At 46.5% G+C, this 13,418-nt stretch overlaps 1 protein-coding gene across 22 annotated transcripts in view; it reads left to right on the top strand.

Moving 5' to 3' along the window:
- Positions 1-13,418, top strand: part of FHOD3 (formin homology 2 domain containing 3) — a 530,360-nt gene that overhangs the window by 510,127 nt on the left and 6,815 nt on the right. For all 22 annotated transcript variants that reach the window (XM_069568681.1, XM_069568674.1, XM_069568673.1 and 19 more), the window contains one exon: positions 7,153-7,314. In XM_069568681.1, coding sequence (XP_069424782.1) covers positions 7,153-7,314 — 162 coding nt within the window. The remainder of the gene's footprint in view (positions 1-7,152; positions 7,315-13,418) is intronic.

The raw sequence follows: 13,418 nt of genomic DNA, 5'->3' as shown, positions 1-13,418 counted from the left end.
ACCTCCTCCACACTCTCTACCTCACTATGCACTCCTGAGACCCCAGGTTAGGTCTCAGGAACTTCTAAACTTTACAACTAAAGAGGATAAACTCCTGGAGGACAGACTTTCTCCTCTTGGTGTTTGCTTAGCATATACTGTACACACAAACTAGAGGAAGCTATTTATTTATTACCCAAATTGAAATGCTTTAGAGTGTAAAAGTAGGAACAGTGAGAGACTTGACTTTCTTGGGCTCCAAAAATCACTCCGGACATTGACTGCAGTGATAAAATTAAAAGACTTTTGCTCCTTGGAAGAAAAGCTATGACAAACCTAGACAGCATATTAAAAAGCAGAGACATCAGTTTGCCGACAAAGGTCCATATAGCGAAAGCCATGATTTTTCCAGTACTCATGTACATATGTGAGCATTGGACCATGAAGAAGGCCAAGTGCCAAAGAATTGATGCTTTCGAATTGTGATGCTGGAAGAGACTCTTGAGAGCCCCTTGGACTGCAAGGAGATCCAACCAGTCCATCCTAAAGGAAATCAGTCCTGAATATTCATTGGAAGGACTGATGCTGAAGCTGAAACTCTAGTACTTTGGCCACCTGATGAGAAGAACTGACTCATTTGAAAAGACCCTGATGCTGGGAAAGATTGGAGGCGGGAGGAGAAGGGGACGACAGAGGATGAGATGGTTGATGACATCACTGACTCGATGGACATGAATTTGAGGAAGCTCCTGGAGTTGGTGTTGGACAGGGAAGCCTGGCTTCCATGCTGCAGTCCATGGGGTGTCGCAAAGACTTGGACACAACTGAGCAACTGAACTGACTGACAGTGTCCCTGAATCTAGTTCCTTCTCCCCTTCTTAATGCTGGGCTGGGCTTCTTAATGCAGGGCTTTTTCTATGATGGACAGCCAAGAATATGCTGGAAGAAGGGATGCCTGCCTCCACCCTTCCCCATTATCCTGACTGAGACAGAGGATAAATAGAGCAGTCAGCCCTTGTGCTACAATCTAAATCCCAGACTATCCCCAGATACATGCAGATGTTACTGTTCACATCAAAACATCACAGATTAGGTTCTCTGCGATTTGGTCTTTCTGAACACTCTGATTTTCAGGTAGTGTTGGATGTGGAATTAGGAAAAGAAAATAACTTACTATTTGGCAAAGCACAGGCAACCTTTTGGTGAGCAAAAGCAGACAGATGCAACTGTGACAGACCACAGCCCTGAGTACTTGGTGTGGGGCATTCTGATTGTCTGGTTTTCTATGTGGAAAGAAAGGTGCCCTCTTCTTGGCCAGTGCTGGCTATAGAAGGCCTCCATTTCTCAGATCAATTAAGAAGTGACAGGAGAGAAAGAGTTTGTAAACAAGAAAGAATGTAAGAGGAGAGAAGAAAGTTGGGGAGGTCAGAAGGTGAAAAAAATAATACCATTAAATGCTGAGCGGTAGAGACTGTCAGTCTAGACAAAGCATAAAGCAAGGATGAGAATAAAATAAAACAGCTTTGCACTATTGGGTGTGAGGCTGGGAATCACTGGTTCCCAAAAGGCCTAGGGCCTCCTATGCATGAGTCTGCCTGTGCCCCAGCAGCTCTTGGAGGCTTTGTCTCCTAGGCTAACCGTGGCCACCAGGAGATCAAAGGCAGCATGGCGCCTGCACTGCAGTGACCCCAGCCATCATGAGCCGAACTGCTGTGCCTTCATGGATGCAGGCTGGTGCAATGCAAGCCGCCCTGGGAGATGGAGGCCAGTATCGCTGTGCTATGTGCTTGGCCACTTAGTCGTGTCTGCCTCTTTGCGACCCCGTGGGCTGTAGCCTGCCAGGTTCCCCTGTCCATGGGGAGTCTCCAGGCAAGAATCCTGGAGTACGTTGCCATGCCCTCCTCCAGAGTATCTTCCCAACCCAGGGACCAAACCCAGGTCTCTTTCTAATAGAACATAATTTGTTGTTGTTCAGTCTCCAAGTCATGTCCAACTCTTAGCCACCCTGTGGACTGTGGCACTCCAGGCTTCCCTGTCCTTCACCATCTCCAGGAGTTTGCTCAACTCATGTTCATGGAGTCAGTGATGCCATCCAACCATCTTGTCTTCTGTAGTCCCTTCTCCTTCTGCCTTCAGTCTTTCCCAGCATCAGGGACTTTGGTAATGAGTCAGCTCTTTGCATCAGGTGGCCAAAGTATTGGAACTTCAGCTTCAGCATCAGTCCTTCCAATGAATATTCAGGGTTGATTTCCTTTAGGATTGACCCGTTTGATCTCCTTGCAATGGAACATAATGGGTTGTGCTAATTTGAAAAGAGAAAACCCTTCCATAGTGGAACGGACAAAAAGAAAAAGATATTGCTGGCTTTGTGCAATATGGGTTCATTTTCACTAACTGATAAAAAGGATTAGAAAGGAAAGTGGTTCAGTCTCTCTGCACTTGCAGAGACTTCTTCCAGGTGGCATGTCACAGGGAGTAGCAAGTCACCACCCCTGCTACTGTAAACCAGAAACGTTAATAAAATAACGAAAACGTTCCTTCAGAATACATCAGAGAACTGTGAAAGGAGAGAGAACTAGACAAACTAGAATTCTAGGTGAGCTGAGGGCACCTCTCTGAGAGCATTCACCTTGTCTGGGCCTAGGCTGAGAGTTAGATTTGCTGTGAGCAGAGTATCTTTAATAGTGAAGAGAATCCAGCAGGACTTTCAGTAGTCATGTGAGCTGGCATAAGAGGATGGAGCTAGAGAAGCTTCAAATGCAGACAATTTTCTTTATGGGACATTTGCTAAGTACTGGGGCAGGCTGGGGAGTGGGAAGCTGTGTCAGAAAGGCTGTAGAAATGTTCCTGCAGTCTTGAAGTTCTGAGGAAACAAAGACAATTTAGAGTAAGCACCTTCAACAAATGCATACAGATAGTTAAAAACAGAGATGGACTGATTCTCAACGAAAACTGCTATTTGGCCCCAATCCTGCTCAGTCCTCCCGGTGGCTCAGTGGTAAAGAACCCACCTGCCAATGCAAGAGACACGGGTTTGATCCCTGGGTCGGGAAGATCCCCTGGAGAAGAAAATAGCAACCCACTCTAGTATTCTTGCCTGGGAAATGCTATGGACAAAAGGAGGCTGGTGGGCTACAGTCCATGGGGTCACAAAAAGAGTCAGACGTGACTGAGCGACGAACACAAGAACTGCTCAGTCCTTCACTGTGTCTGCTTAACGGAAAGGGTAAAGACTAGGAGGAAATGACACTGACTTCAGACTCTGCACTCTTTCCTACACAAAGCACAGTACATAGTCAAAATTAAGAGCCAGGAAACATGAAAATGTGACCAAGAGGAAGAAAAGGAGACTAGAGCCGCAGATCCACAGGTGATCCAGATGCTGAAATCTGCAGCCAAATTTAGCCATTTGTAGTTGTTAAAAAAAAAAAAAAAGGAAAATAGAGACAGATTGATCAAAAGTTTGAAATTTATTTGAAAGAATCAACTGGAAATCCTAGAACCAAAAAGAAGAAATCTGATATGATTAACTGATATGATGGGTTTAACAGCAGAGTGGTACCCGCAAAAGAGGTTGGTGAGTTCAAACAAAATAGGTTAGCAGAAAGCAAACAAACTGAAGCATGGTGAGAAAGAATGAATGGAATGAAATTTAAGAGATCGGTGAAGTGGGATGAAGTGAGAATCGCTCAGTCGTGTCTGACTCTTTGCAACCCCGTGGACTGTAGCCTGCTAGGCTCCCCTGTCCATGGAATTCTCCAGGTCAGAATACTGGAGTGGGTAGCCATTCCCTTCTTTAGGGAATCTTCCTGACCCAGAGATCTAACCCAGATCTCCTGCATTGCAGGCAGATCCTTTACCAGAAGAGATAAGTGGGACACAGTCAAATGGTCTAACATACGTGTAACTGGAGTATCAGAAAGAAAAAGTTGTAAGAAGTAATAATTGAAGAAATAATGGGTGAGAATTTTCCAAAGGCTCATGATAGACAGCAATCCACATATTTTAGAGAGGTGGCAGGTCCAAGGAGGGGCTTCCTGGTGGTCCAGTGGTTAAGGATCCACCTTCCAATGCAGGGGGCATGGGTTAGATGGTCGAAGAACTGAGATCCCACCTGCCTCGGAACAGCCCTTGCACCACAATTGGGGGAGCCTGTGTGCCACAACTACTGCGCCCCGTGCTTTAGAGCTCATGCTGTGCAACAGGAGAAGTCAGCTTGCCACAAAGCAAAGACAGATATTTAAAGAGGAAAAACAACAAATCCAAGGAGAGGAAATACTAAGAAAACCCTACCTAGGCATACACAGACAAACTGCTAAGACCCAAAGATAAAGATAACATCTTTAAAACAGCCAGAGAGAAGAGTGTACTCTCTGAGGAGCAACAGTAAGAATGATAACTCACTGTTAGCTGAAACTATGAAAGTCAGAAGAAAGTGGAATGGCACCTTTAAAACTGCCAAAGAAAAAAAGAAGTTTCTAACCTGTTATAAATCTATACCCAGGGAAACTCTTTTAGAAATGACGGTGGATGTTTATTACAGTAAATAATATCTATTTGGATATAATTATTTTCATTTAGACTATTTCTTTGTTAGATTTTTAAGGGAAAAATTAGTTGCAGTGTTTTCTTTCAAACTATAATTTGCATATTTTTTAAAAAATGAAGTCCAAATAAAATGACATGGTACTATCATGGTCTGTAGTGTTTTATCTGCTCCACCATCTCTCTCTCTATTTGCATATATTATATATAATAAGTTACACAGACGTCTCAGTATATATCAATGTCTGGCTGGCACCTGGGAGACCCTAGGGATCCCCCTTAGAGTCTAAGGTACGGGCGGTGTTCTCCTGTGGCTGTATGTGTGTGCACAAGTCCCAGAAAGGGAAGCAAGACACAACCAAGGAGAACGGGCTTCCGTGGTAATCGGGCAGTGAGGAAAGTAACCAAGAGGAGAGGGGACAAGGAAGCAGAACCAAGACTGAGGTCATGAGAGAGTGATAGCATCACAAAACTGAGTGTGACGGTCCTGGACAGATGGCCACGTATTCCTTGTGGGCATCTCCTGACATGTCACAGTGCAAGCAGTTCCCCAAGAATGTGTAAGATGGACATATAGGTAATTCTCAGTGGAAAGATCAGATGATGCCTTCATTTCTGGCTCATTTCAGGAGCCAGTTACATTGTATTATGAGCAAAGACAGTTGCCTGAGCTTTGTGTGTTTTGGAAAGGGTAGCTTGGCATTTCAAAATGGGGCACCGAATTTTAAATCAATAGAGAAAAGAGAAAACAGGAAATTGCTGGGTAAAATGCGGTTGTTCTGTTGATGGCTCTGTTGTGAGGAGGGCTTGTGGTTCAGAGGTTCTGCCGAGCCCAGTCTGCTGCCTTGAGGCCTCTTGCCTTCGATTAGAATACCTAGACCAGCCTGAGAATGCAGAAAAATTCAGCAATTTCAAAAATTCATTTCTGAGAAGAACATATTTTTCGAGGGTTTTATGATGCTGAAAACACTAACCTTCTGATGGAGACAAGTAGATCAGTTGCCATTAGGTATAAGCAGAAAAAGTAAAAATGTCCTGATTTTCTATATCCCAATGTTGTAAGTATGCTCTTACTCGTAAAACAAAGCAATTTTTTAAAATGACCACAACAAAAGCCTTGTTCACAGAAAACATCATTGTCCTATGGGCTCAGTTCTCAAATACGTGCAAGTGGTCAAACACTGGAATCCTGGTTCTCATTTGCAAAGTACGAATTACTTGTGTATTTAATTTAGTCATATGAATTTTACTAGCAGAAATTATGACTAAATTATAGTATATTAAATTATGACTCTAGTATATTACATATTTGCAGTCTGTAAATGTACAGTCTCCTGAGCTGTGATCAACTATTCCCTACAATTTCCATTAATATCCAAACACCAAAAGTTTTGAAAAATTAGTATAGAACTCAAAATTTAAGATAAATGTTTACTAACATTTTTTTTCCTGTAGTTTGAGAAAAGCTGACTATTCTTCAGCTTTAGCTGGACCTTGGTCAAGTTCAGGGTACCTGTGTTCCACAAACACAGAGTCTGAGAACACTCACTTGCAGGCTCTTAAAGTCATATGTTTATTACGAACAGAAGTGTAGGCAGAGAAAATTCACAGTTTTGAGCACATTTTACATCTTTTTTCTTACAGAAGCATATTTCCCATCTTAGAGAAGAGATTTCACAAAGAAGTTGATCAGTCACAAAGTTCATTTTTAATGAATCAAAATAGCATTCATTTCTAAGTGTTTAATATGATTTGAGAACCCATGTTTTTGTGGTACTTTCTTCTTGCTGGTCTAGAGGCAGGCGCTTTCATGTCAGACTTGGACTGTCTTAACATATAGCTGTAAACACTTTTTTTTTTTAATCTGGCCAGGAAGCAGATAAATGTACCAAAGAAAATGTTGTTTGGGGATTTCCTTGGCAGTTAAAGAAGTTGGTTAGGACTCTGCACTCCCAATGCAGGGGGCCTGGGTTCAATCCCTAGTCAGAAAACTAGATCTCTCATGCTGCAACTAAGGCCTGGTGCACCCAAATAAAATTTTTAAAAGTAGACAATGTGTGTTACCTCCGCTTTCCTAATGGAAGAGGGCAATCCTGTTATGATTTTTAAAGGCTAGGTAATCCAAAGATGAACCATATGTTACAAAATCCATTGACTTTTATTTAACTGAATGAGAAGTTAGGGTTAGTTGACATACATTAGGCACACAGAACCAGAGACAGACAGCTGAAACGTAACAAACCTCTCGGGACATTTCTGGCGCGCATCACTGGGTGTGTGTGCTGTGCAGGGCACCATGTCGCATGGGGAGTCTACCCTCCCGCCACCCCCACGACCACAGGACGTGGCAGGTGGAGACATACCCAGAACAGTGAGAGATGGGGACTCAGCTGTGTGACAGAGGAGTGTGACATAACGTGCCCCAGGTGTGGGTTTCTGGGAGGCCAGAGCCCGGAAGGTGGCGGTCCCAGGTCACTGCAGTGCCCCTGCAGTGGGGACGGGTGAGCTCCCTGGCTCCGCCAGGCTCCGCCCTGGCTCTGGGCTCCGCTGGGCTCTGTTGCTGACGGGCTTCGCTGTGTTCTCCTTCTCCCTGAGTACCTCGTGCTCTCTGGTTGTTTGATTCTTCAGGATCCACTAGTTCCTGGACTATGGGCATGGATGACTCGCCTAATGTCACGGATGATGCCGCTGATGAGATCATGGACCGCATCGTCAAGTCGGCCACCCAAGTGCCCAGTCAGCGAGTGGTACCGCGGGAGAGGAAGCGCTCCCGCGCCAACCGGAAGTCTCGTGAGTGCCTCGGAGTTAGGGTGCGGGACTCGGCCTCCTGGGAGCAGCCTCCTGGCTCTCTATGACCCGGGCAGGCGGGGACTCAGAGGTGGGATTTAGTGAATTGCCCGTGGTGCCTGGAGGGCCCACCTGTGGTCCTCGACAAGAGGATTTTGCGCTGGACCGTCAGCCCTGGCCACGGGGGAACGAGGCGTGCCGCAGCCGCCTGTCCACCGCATTTGCCACGTCTGGTCAGACCTCCCCTGGTTCACACGTTGTCCCCAGGAAGGTCTGAAAGGGGACATTTCAATGTCTCTGGTGTGCAAGGATGGATACAGTGGGCCAGTTGCCAAGTGCTGCCCTGAGTGCTTTGCTGAGGCCATGATTATGCCCCTCGCCCAGCATCAGGGACCACTTTCTGGGCTGGAGACTATTCCCCAGTGGTTCACTGTTGCCTGTGAACATGCTGAAAGTGAGCCCAGAGGTGGCAGGTGATTTTACGGTCATTAGGATACTTAAGATCGTTCACGTTAGCCTAGGTTGTTCAGGCTTTTTAAAAATTTCCTACCAACTAGAGGCTATTTCCTGCTCCCTGTTACCTGTTCCTACCCACTGAATGACAGGTGTGGAGCCACCTCCGGGGGCACCAGGCTGAGTCTCACAGGGACGGCTCACTTCGAGAAGCAGGTTCTCTGAATCCTTTGACATGGCCATGGCCCTCCTCTGTTTCAGAAGAGAGCTCACCGCCCCAAGCCTTGGCCTGCTGCTGGTCATTCGAGACATGGCTTGAGTCTCCACCAGCTCAGCCTCCAGGAATGCTGACTAGGACAGGGATTTCTGATGTTACGTTAATAGGATGCCTCGTTGCCTCTCCTTTCCTTGGCTCCCAGAGTGAAAAGAGAGTGCCTCTCAAGAGTCAAGAGTTCAGTGAGGACTCAAACTCAGAGCCCCCCGTGCAGTGCCACCCTGCACTCACGGGGGGGGTGGCTGCGTTTTGGCTGAATACTGCGGATGCCCTGGTTCTGTTTGCCCCGTTGGCACGCGTGTTTCCAGGGTAAAGAATACTAAACCGAATTGCCACAGACTCTCAGAACCTGCCCCTTTTATATCATTGCCTTTCGATTCCAGTGGACATTTTCTCCAGAAAAGTAGGTTCCACTCAACACCACTTGCAGGGAGAAGCAGAGCCTTGCAAATTACAGAACTTGGGGGTTGAGGGTTGTGGTTCTCAGTGAGATAGGAGGCTGGTTTTGCCACACTCCTAGAAGAGATCCATCCTGCTGGTACACGCTTCGAGTACCTTTTTGAGTTGTGGTTCTCAGCCCTGGGTGCACAGGAGAACTTCCTGCAGAGTTTTAAAAATCTCCGGTGTCTGGGCTGGACTCAAGCCAACCACCAGAGAGCTTGTGCAGTGGAATCCTCCCCTGCCCCCGGGTGATTGGTGTCACTAGAGGGACTCTCGCTCCACTTTGTGCGGCCTCTGCCACACTCTCTCCATTTTTAAAATAGAAACCTATCATTCAGGGGGACTTTTTACATCTGTAAGAATATGTTTATGGGCTCCAACATCGCTGCCTTTATGTTTTCCAACATTTCCTGGCACTGCTTTGCCATCCTTCTGGTGCTCCCATGTGAAAACTTGACTAGGGGCTTGTGACTTAATGTTGTTCCTCAGACAACATGAGCATCTCTTGGAGGGTGGTTAGAAACACATGTTCACAGGGACCTCTCCAGGGCAGCTGATTCAGAACCTGCATTTAACAAGATCTCTGGGGGACCCGAGCATATAGTAAGGTGGAGGTGGCACTGGGGTACGAGGCCAAGACTGGAATTGCACGGTCCCCAGAGGTGCACATCTTGGGGGGAAGACTCTTCTCCAGAAGCTCACCCTTACTCTAGCTACACTGCGTGCTACAGGCCAGGCCAGCACATGCCTTTTTCTGAAGAGTGTGAAATAGCATTCTTCATACTTTAACTCACTTCCTCTCTGCACACTGGGAAGGTCTAGCTTCTTGTGGTTTGCATCTCTTCTATTACGTATGGCTTGTCTACATCATTTGCATATTTTTCTCTTGCTGTTTTCATAATTGGAAATCTTTTTCTTAAATAGTTTTTTTTTTTAATGAAATTTATGAAAGGCTGTTGGAGTCTTAAGTAGATTATCTTCAGTATTTGTCCTTTATTGACCCCAGGCTCCTCTCTCCATGGAGTTCTCCAGGCCAGAATGCTAGAGTGGGTTGCCATTCCCTTCTCCAGGGGATCTTCCCAACCCAGGGATTGAACCCCGGTCTTCTGCATTGCAGGCAGATTCTTTACCGTCTGAGCCACCAAGGAAGCCCTGTCCTTTATTATCATTCTCTTAATTACTTAACTAAACCAGTAACCAAATGGAAGACACCACACACTAGTAGACAACCTCAGTGCAAAGTCTCCATTGGGAAGAGCTAGCGGAAGCAAGTTGGGTGGAGTCGGACTAGAGAAAGTATGCCAGGCCAGGGATTGCCCCCCCAGAAGATGGGCAGGGTTGGGCCGGGGATCTCAGAGAAGGAGACTGCCTGAGACAGGGGCCTGGCCAGTCCCTGGAGGCCCTGGCCGTGTCCTCCTCCTATAGGTTGTATGTCTGTGTTGGCAAAGAGTGTTGGCCCTGCCTTCCAGCCAGATTCTTAGAGAGACACATAATGTCAGTGGGAACAATAACACAGTCATAATTAATTTTCCTCTTCAGTCTGGCCAGAGATATTTTGCCTGTTTTTGTGGTTGACATAAAATAATTTCCTGTGGTATTGTTTCCATTCCAATCTTATGCAAAACAGTCCTATATTCTTTTTATTTAGCCAAACATATTTTGTCCCGTGATGCAGTTGCTACAACAAATACAGCTCTGCATGTATGTAAGTGTTTATCTGTAACCAGTTTCATTTATTAGTGATGGCACCATCCACAGAAATTTGAGATGGGGAAGTTACTCTGATTTCTGTTATAAAGGGATGTAAACTCCAGCTTTTCACAAGAAGTTAAAGGAACGAGAAAAAACCAACTTGCAAAATCGACATGAAGTTCTGGTTGGGGCCTCACCCTGGAACAACGCTGCATCAGATTTGATTGTTTAATGGTGGCGATGAGGCAAGTGGATAAATGAATAACCAACATATTTGGGCTATAACTCATTTAGCTAAAGACAATAACAGTCCAGCTGTTGCAGGAGACCAAACTGAATCCAGCCCGTAACCTAGAAATTTATGACCTGCAAGTCACTCGAGACTCCTCGTGGATACTTAAACTTCTGCTTTCATGTTTGATGCTGGTGGCCAGGCTTACCCCTGCCAAGAGTCCTGCTTAAAGCCTGAAATATGCGGCCAGTTGGGACAAGCCCAGGGCACTGTAATGGATTCCCAGGTTCCCAGGCTCTCTTCTGCTGTTTTCCCAGCTGGTACCATCAGGGTCTCAATAAGTAAAATGTTTTGAATTGTCCAGTTGATGTCTAGCCTGTAAACTGTCAACACAAATGCACCTCATATGCTCCCCCAGAATCCAGCCAAGGCTCTCGAATCAGCTGGTGGAGGTGACCGAGGAGAACATTCTCCATGCCTTTTGTTTTCTTATTTTGGTTTTCTTTTCATCATATCATATCCTTCTGGCCAAAAAGTTAATTTGGGTTTTTTCATTACATCTTAAGGAAAAGTCTGAATGAACTTTTTGACCAACCCCATACTGTGTCCGGGCAGGAAATGGCGACCCACTCCAGTATTCTTGCCTGGAAAATACCATGGACAGAGGTGCCTGGCGGGCTGCAGGCCATGGGGTTGCAAAGAGGCACAACTGAGCGCACGCACACGCTTTGTCTCCGGGCTGTTTGTTCTCTTAGGCCTCCCGAATGTCGGTCTTCCCTAGAAAACCTTAAAGCTGATGGGCATCTGAGGTCTCCTTCCCACTGTGATTCTGCGGGACAGGCTCGGGGTCTGGGGAGGAAAAGGGCGCTTGTGTTCTTTTCTCTGGGATCCATCTTCAGAAGAGGGTGTCTGCCCTGCTGGCCGTCTGCATGTTGCTGTTAGCCTGGCCTGTCACAGAGCAGAGGGGCACTAGGGACTCGTGGTTTGCCTTTTACTCTTTCTCAGAGGAGCCCAGGTCTTATGCCACTGAGAGAGGCTGGATGCCCCCTCTCCTGCTGTTTTTCTCCAAGGAGGAGTCTGGGCCCCACCTGTGATGTGAACATGGAGTTTTGGACTCAGGGCTATGTTTCTGTAAAAATGCAATCACTTTGACATGACCTACATCAATCCAACAATGTCTTAGGAATATAAGCTAGGTCATCTTTATAAGAACGGTGTTTCAGTGTGAGGGGCCAGAATTCTGGTTCTAGGGGCTGCTGGGAAAGGAGCACTGAAATCTGACTTGATTTCATGACTGGACTGTTCATTCCACCTCTTACAAAGCTTCAGCATTCCTCTTGAAGGGCATGTGACATGTTCATGTTGATTCACTATAACAAAGATCTTATTTTATGACATACTGAGGGACGTTCCCATGCTATATGTTGCAGAATTACATGGAGAAGGAGGCTGAACAAATCTGAAAAAGTATTGACCCTGTTTTAGGGAAAATGGTAGCCATACCTCACAAAATAGATTGAGTGCTGGATCTGATCAGTACTCAGGTTAACTGTAATTTTCAAAGTGGTATTTGAAAAAGTCCAGAAATTTTCCCACTAATCCCATTAAGAAAAATTTCCCTGCATGTTATTACATAGTTCTTCCCTACTTACAAATTTTATGTTCGTTTATAGGGCTAACAATGGAAAGAGCCAGAGACTTTAAAATGAATGCTCTTAGACTATAGTAGAATAAGATGTTAGTAAAAGGACCAGAGTTTCTCAATCAAACTTTTGTCTTCTCAACATCATTACTGTTTACTCTGAGCCTAAATATACTTCCAGCTCATTAAAGCTGGACTGATTGCCCCTTTGAAGACAGCTAAGGGCGCCCACCCATGTACACAGGCCGAGGACAAAAAGATAAATAGGATAAGTCCGAGAGGGAGCCCAGAGTCTCCTAAACCTGGTGGTGAGTCAGTGCATTTTAGAGAGCCGATTTGTAAGGGATGGGCCTATGGGGAGAAGTGCCACCCCATCAGCGCCCACTCCCGGCTGCAGGAGTAGAGTGGCCAGAGAGAACGGAGCTGACAGCCACTCACTGACTCACTGGGGCCCACTTTAAGCCTATGGTGGGTGTCCAGCCCTTTGCACTGGAAAAGGAAGATGGGGAAGTGAGGAAGGTATCTGTAGCCCGGTCTTCACTGGGAGGGTCTGGGAGGCAGGGCTGGATGGACACAGGAAAGGGGCTCTGGGGGAGTTTGCCAGGGGTAAGCTGGGAGGCTAGGTAGAGTGTGGGGACTAGGGAGTGAGACAGTGCTTTCAGAACAGACCCCAAATCACCTGAGCCCTGGAGGCAGGTCCAAAACAGGGTGTACAGGCCCTGCACCCAAGCCCATGAGGGTGGAAGCAGCCCCTTGCTCTTGAGTTGCTGGGACTTTGATGTAATGGAAAGCTCAAGTCTTGGAGTTAGAGAGGCAAAGCAGGAAGAGCTTGGATGTGTTTCCCTGCACTGAATGGCTCTCCCAAACTGCGAACTGTGTGGAAAAGGGAGGCTGGCCTCTGTGTCCCTCATCATATCTGTCTGAATGGCAGGCACCCTTTTGCCCAGAGTGGAGGTTCAAGAGAAGAGAGGATCCGTGGAAGAGAGGAATATGAGATTTTGTCTTTCCTGTGTCAGAGAGCTATTCTGGGAACACAGCAGAGGGTTCTCGGAAGGGGGCTTCGGAGAGTGCCAAGCACCTTACTGACAGGAGGTGACAGTGGTTCATCGTCTTTGCTGCCAAGTTCAGATGGAATCCGTCTCCATGCTTGAGAATCTGCACAGTCATAACACAGAGGGGACTGGCTCCCATTTAAATGGCTTGGCTTCACTCAGCCTGTCTTCTTGCAGCAAGTAACGGCAGTGATGCCAGCCTCCCAGGACGGTTGTGAGGGTTAAGTGAGCCACCTGTGATGGGGTCTCACCATCCCTCTTCCCTTCACACTGGTGCCCAAGGGTCCCAGTAGGAATACGAAGCTGCCTGTAGAAGTGTAA

This window comes from Ovis canadensis, chromosome 23, assembly GCF_042477335.2.
Source record: "Ovis canadensis isolate MfBH-ARS-UI-01 breed Bighorn chromosome 23, ARS-UI_OviCan_v2, whole genome shotgun sequence".
Lineage (NCBI taxonomy): Eukaryota > Metazoa > Chordata > Mammalia > Artiodactyla > Bovidae > Ovis > Ovis canadensis.
The sequence above is the reverse complement of the archived record's forward strand: the minus strand, read 5'-3'. Positions and strand labels throughout refer to the sequence as shown.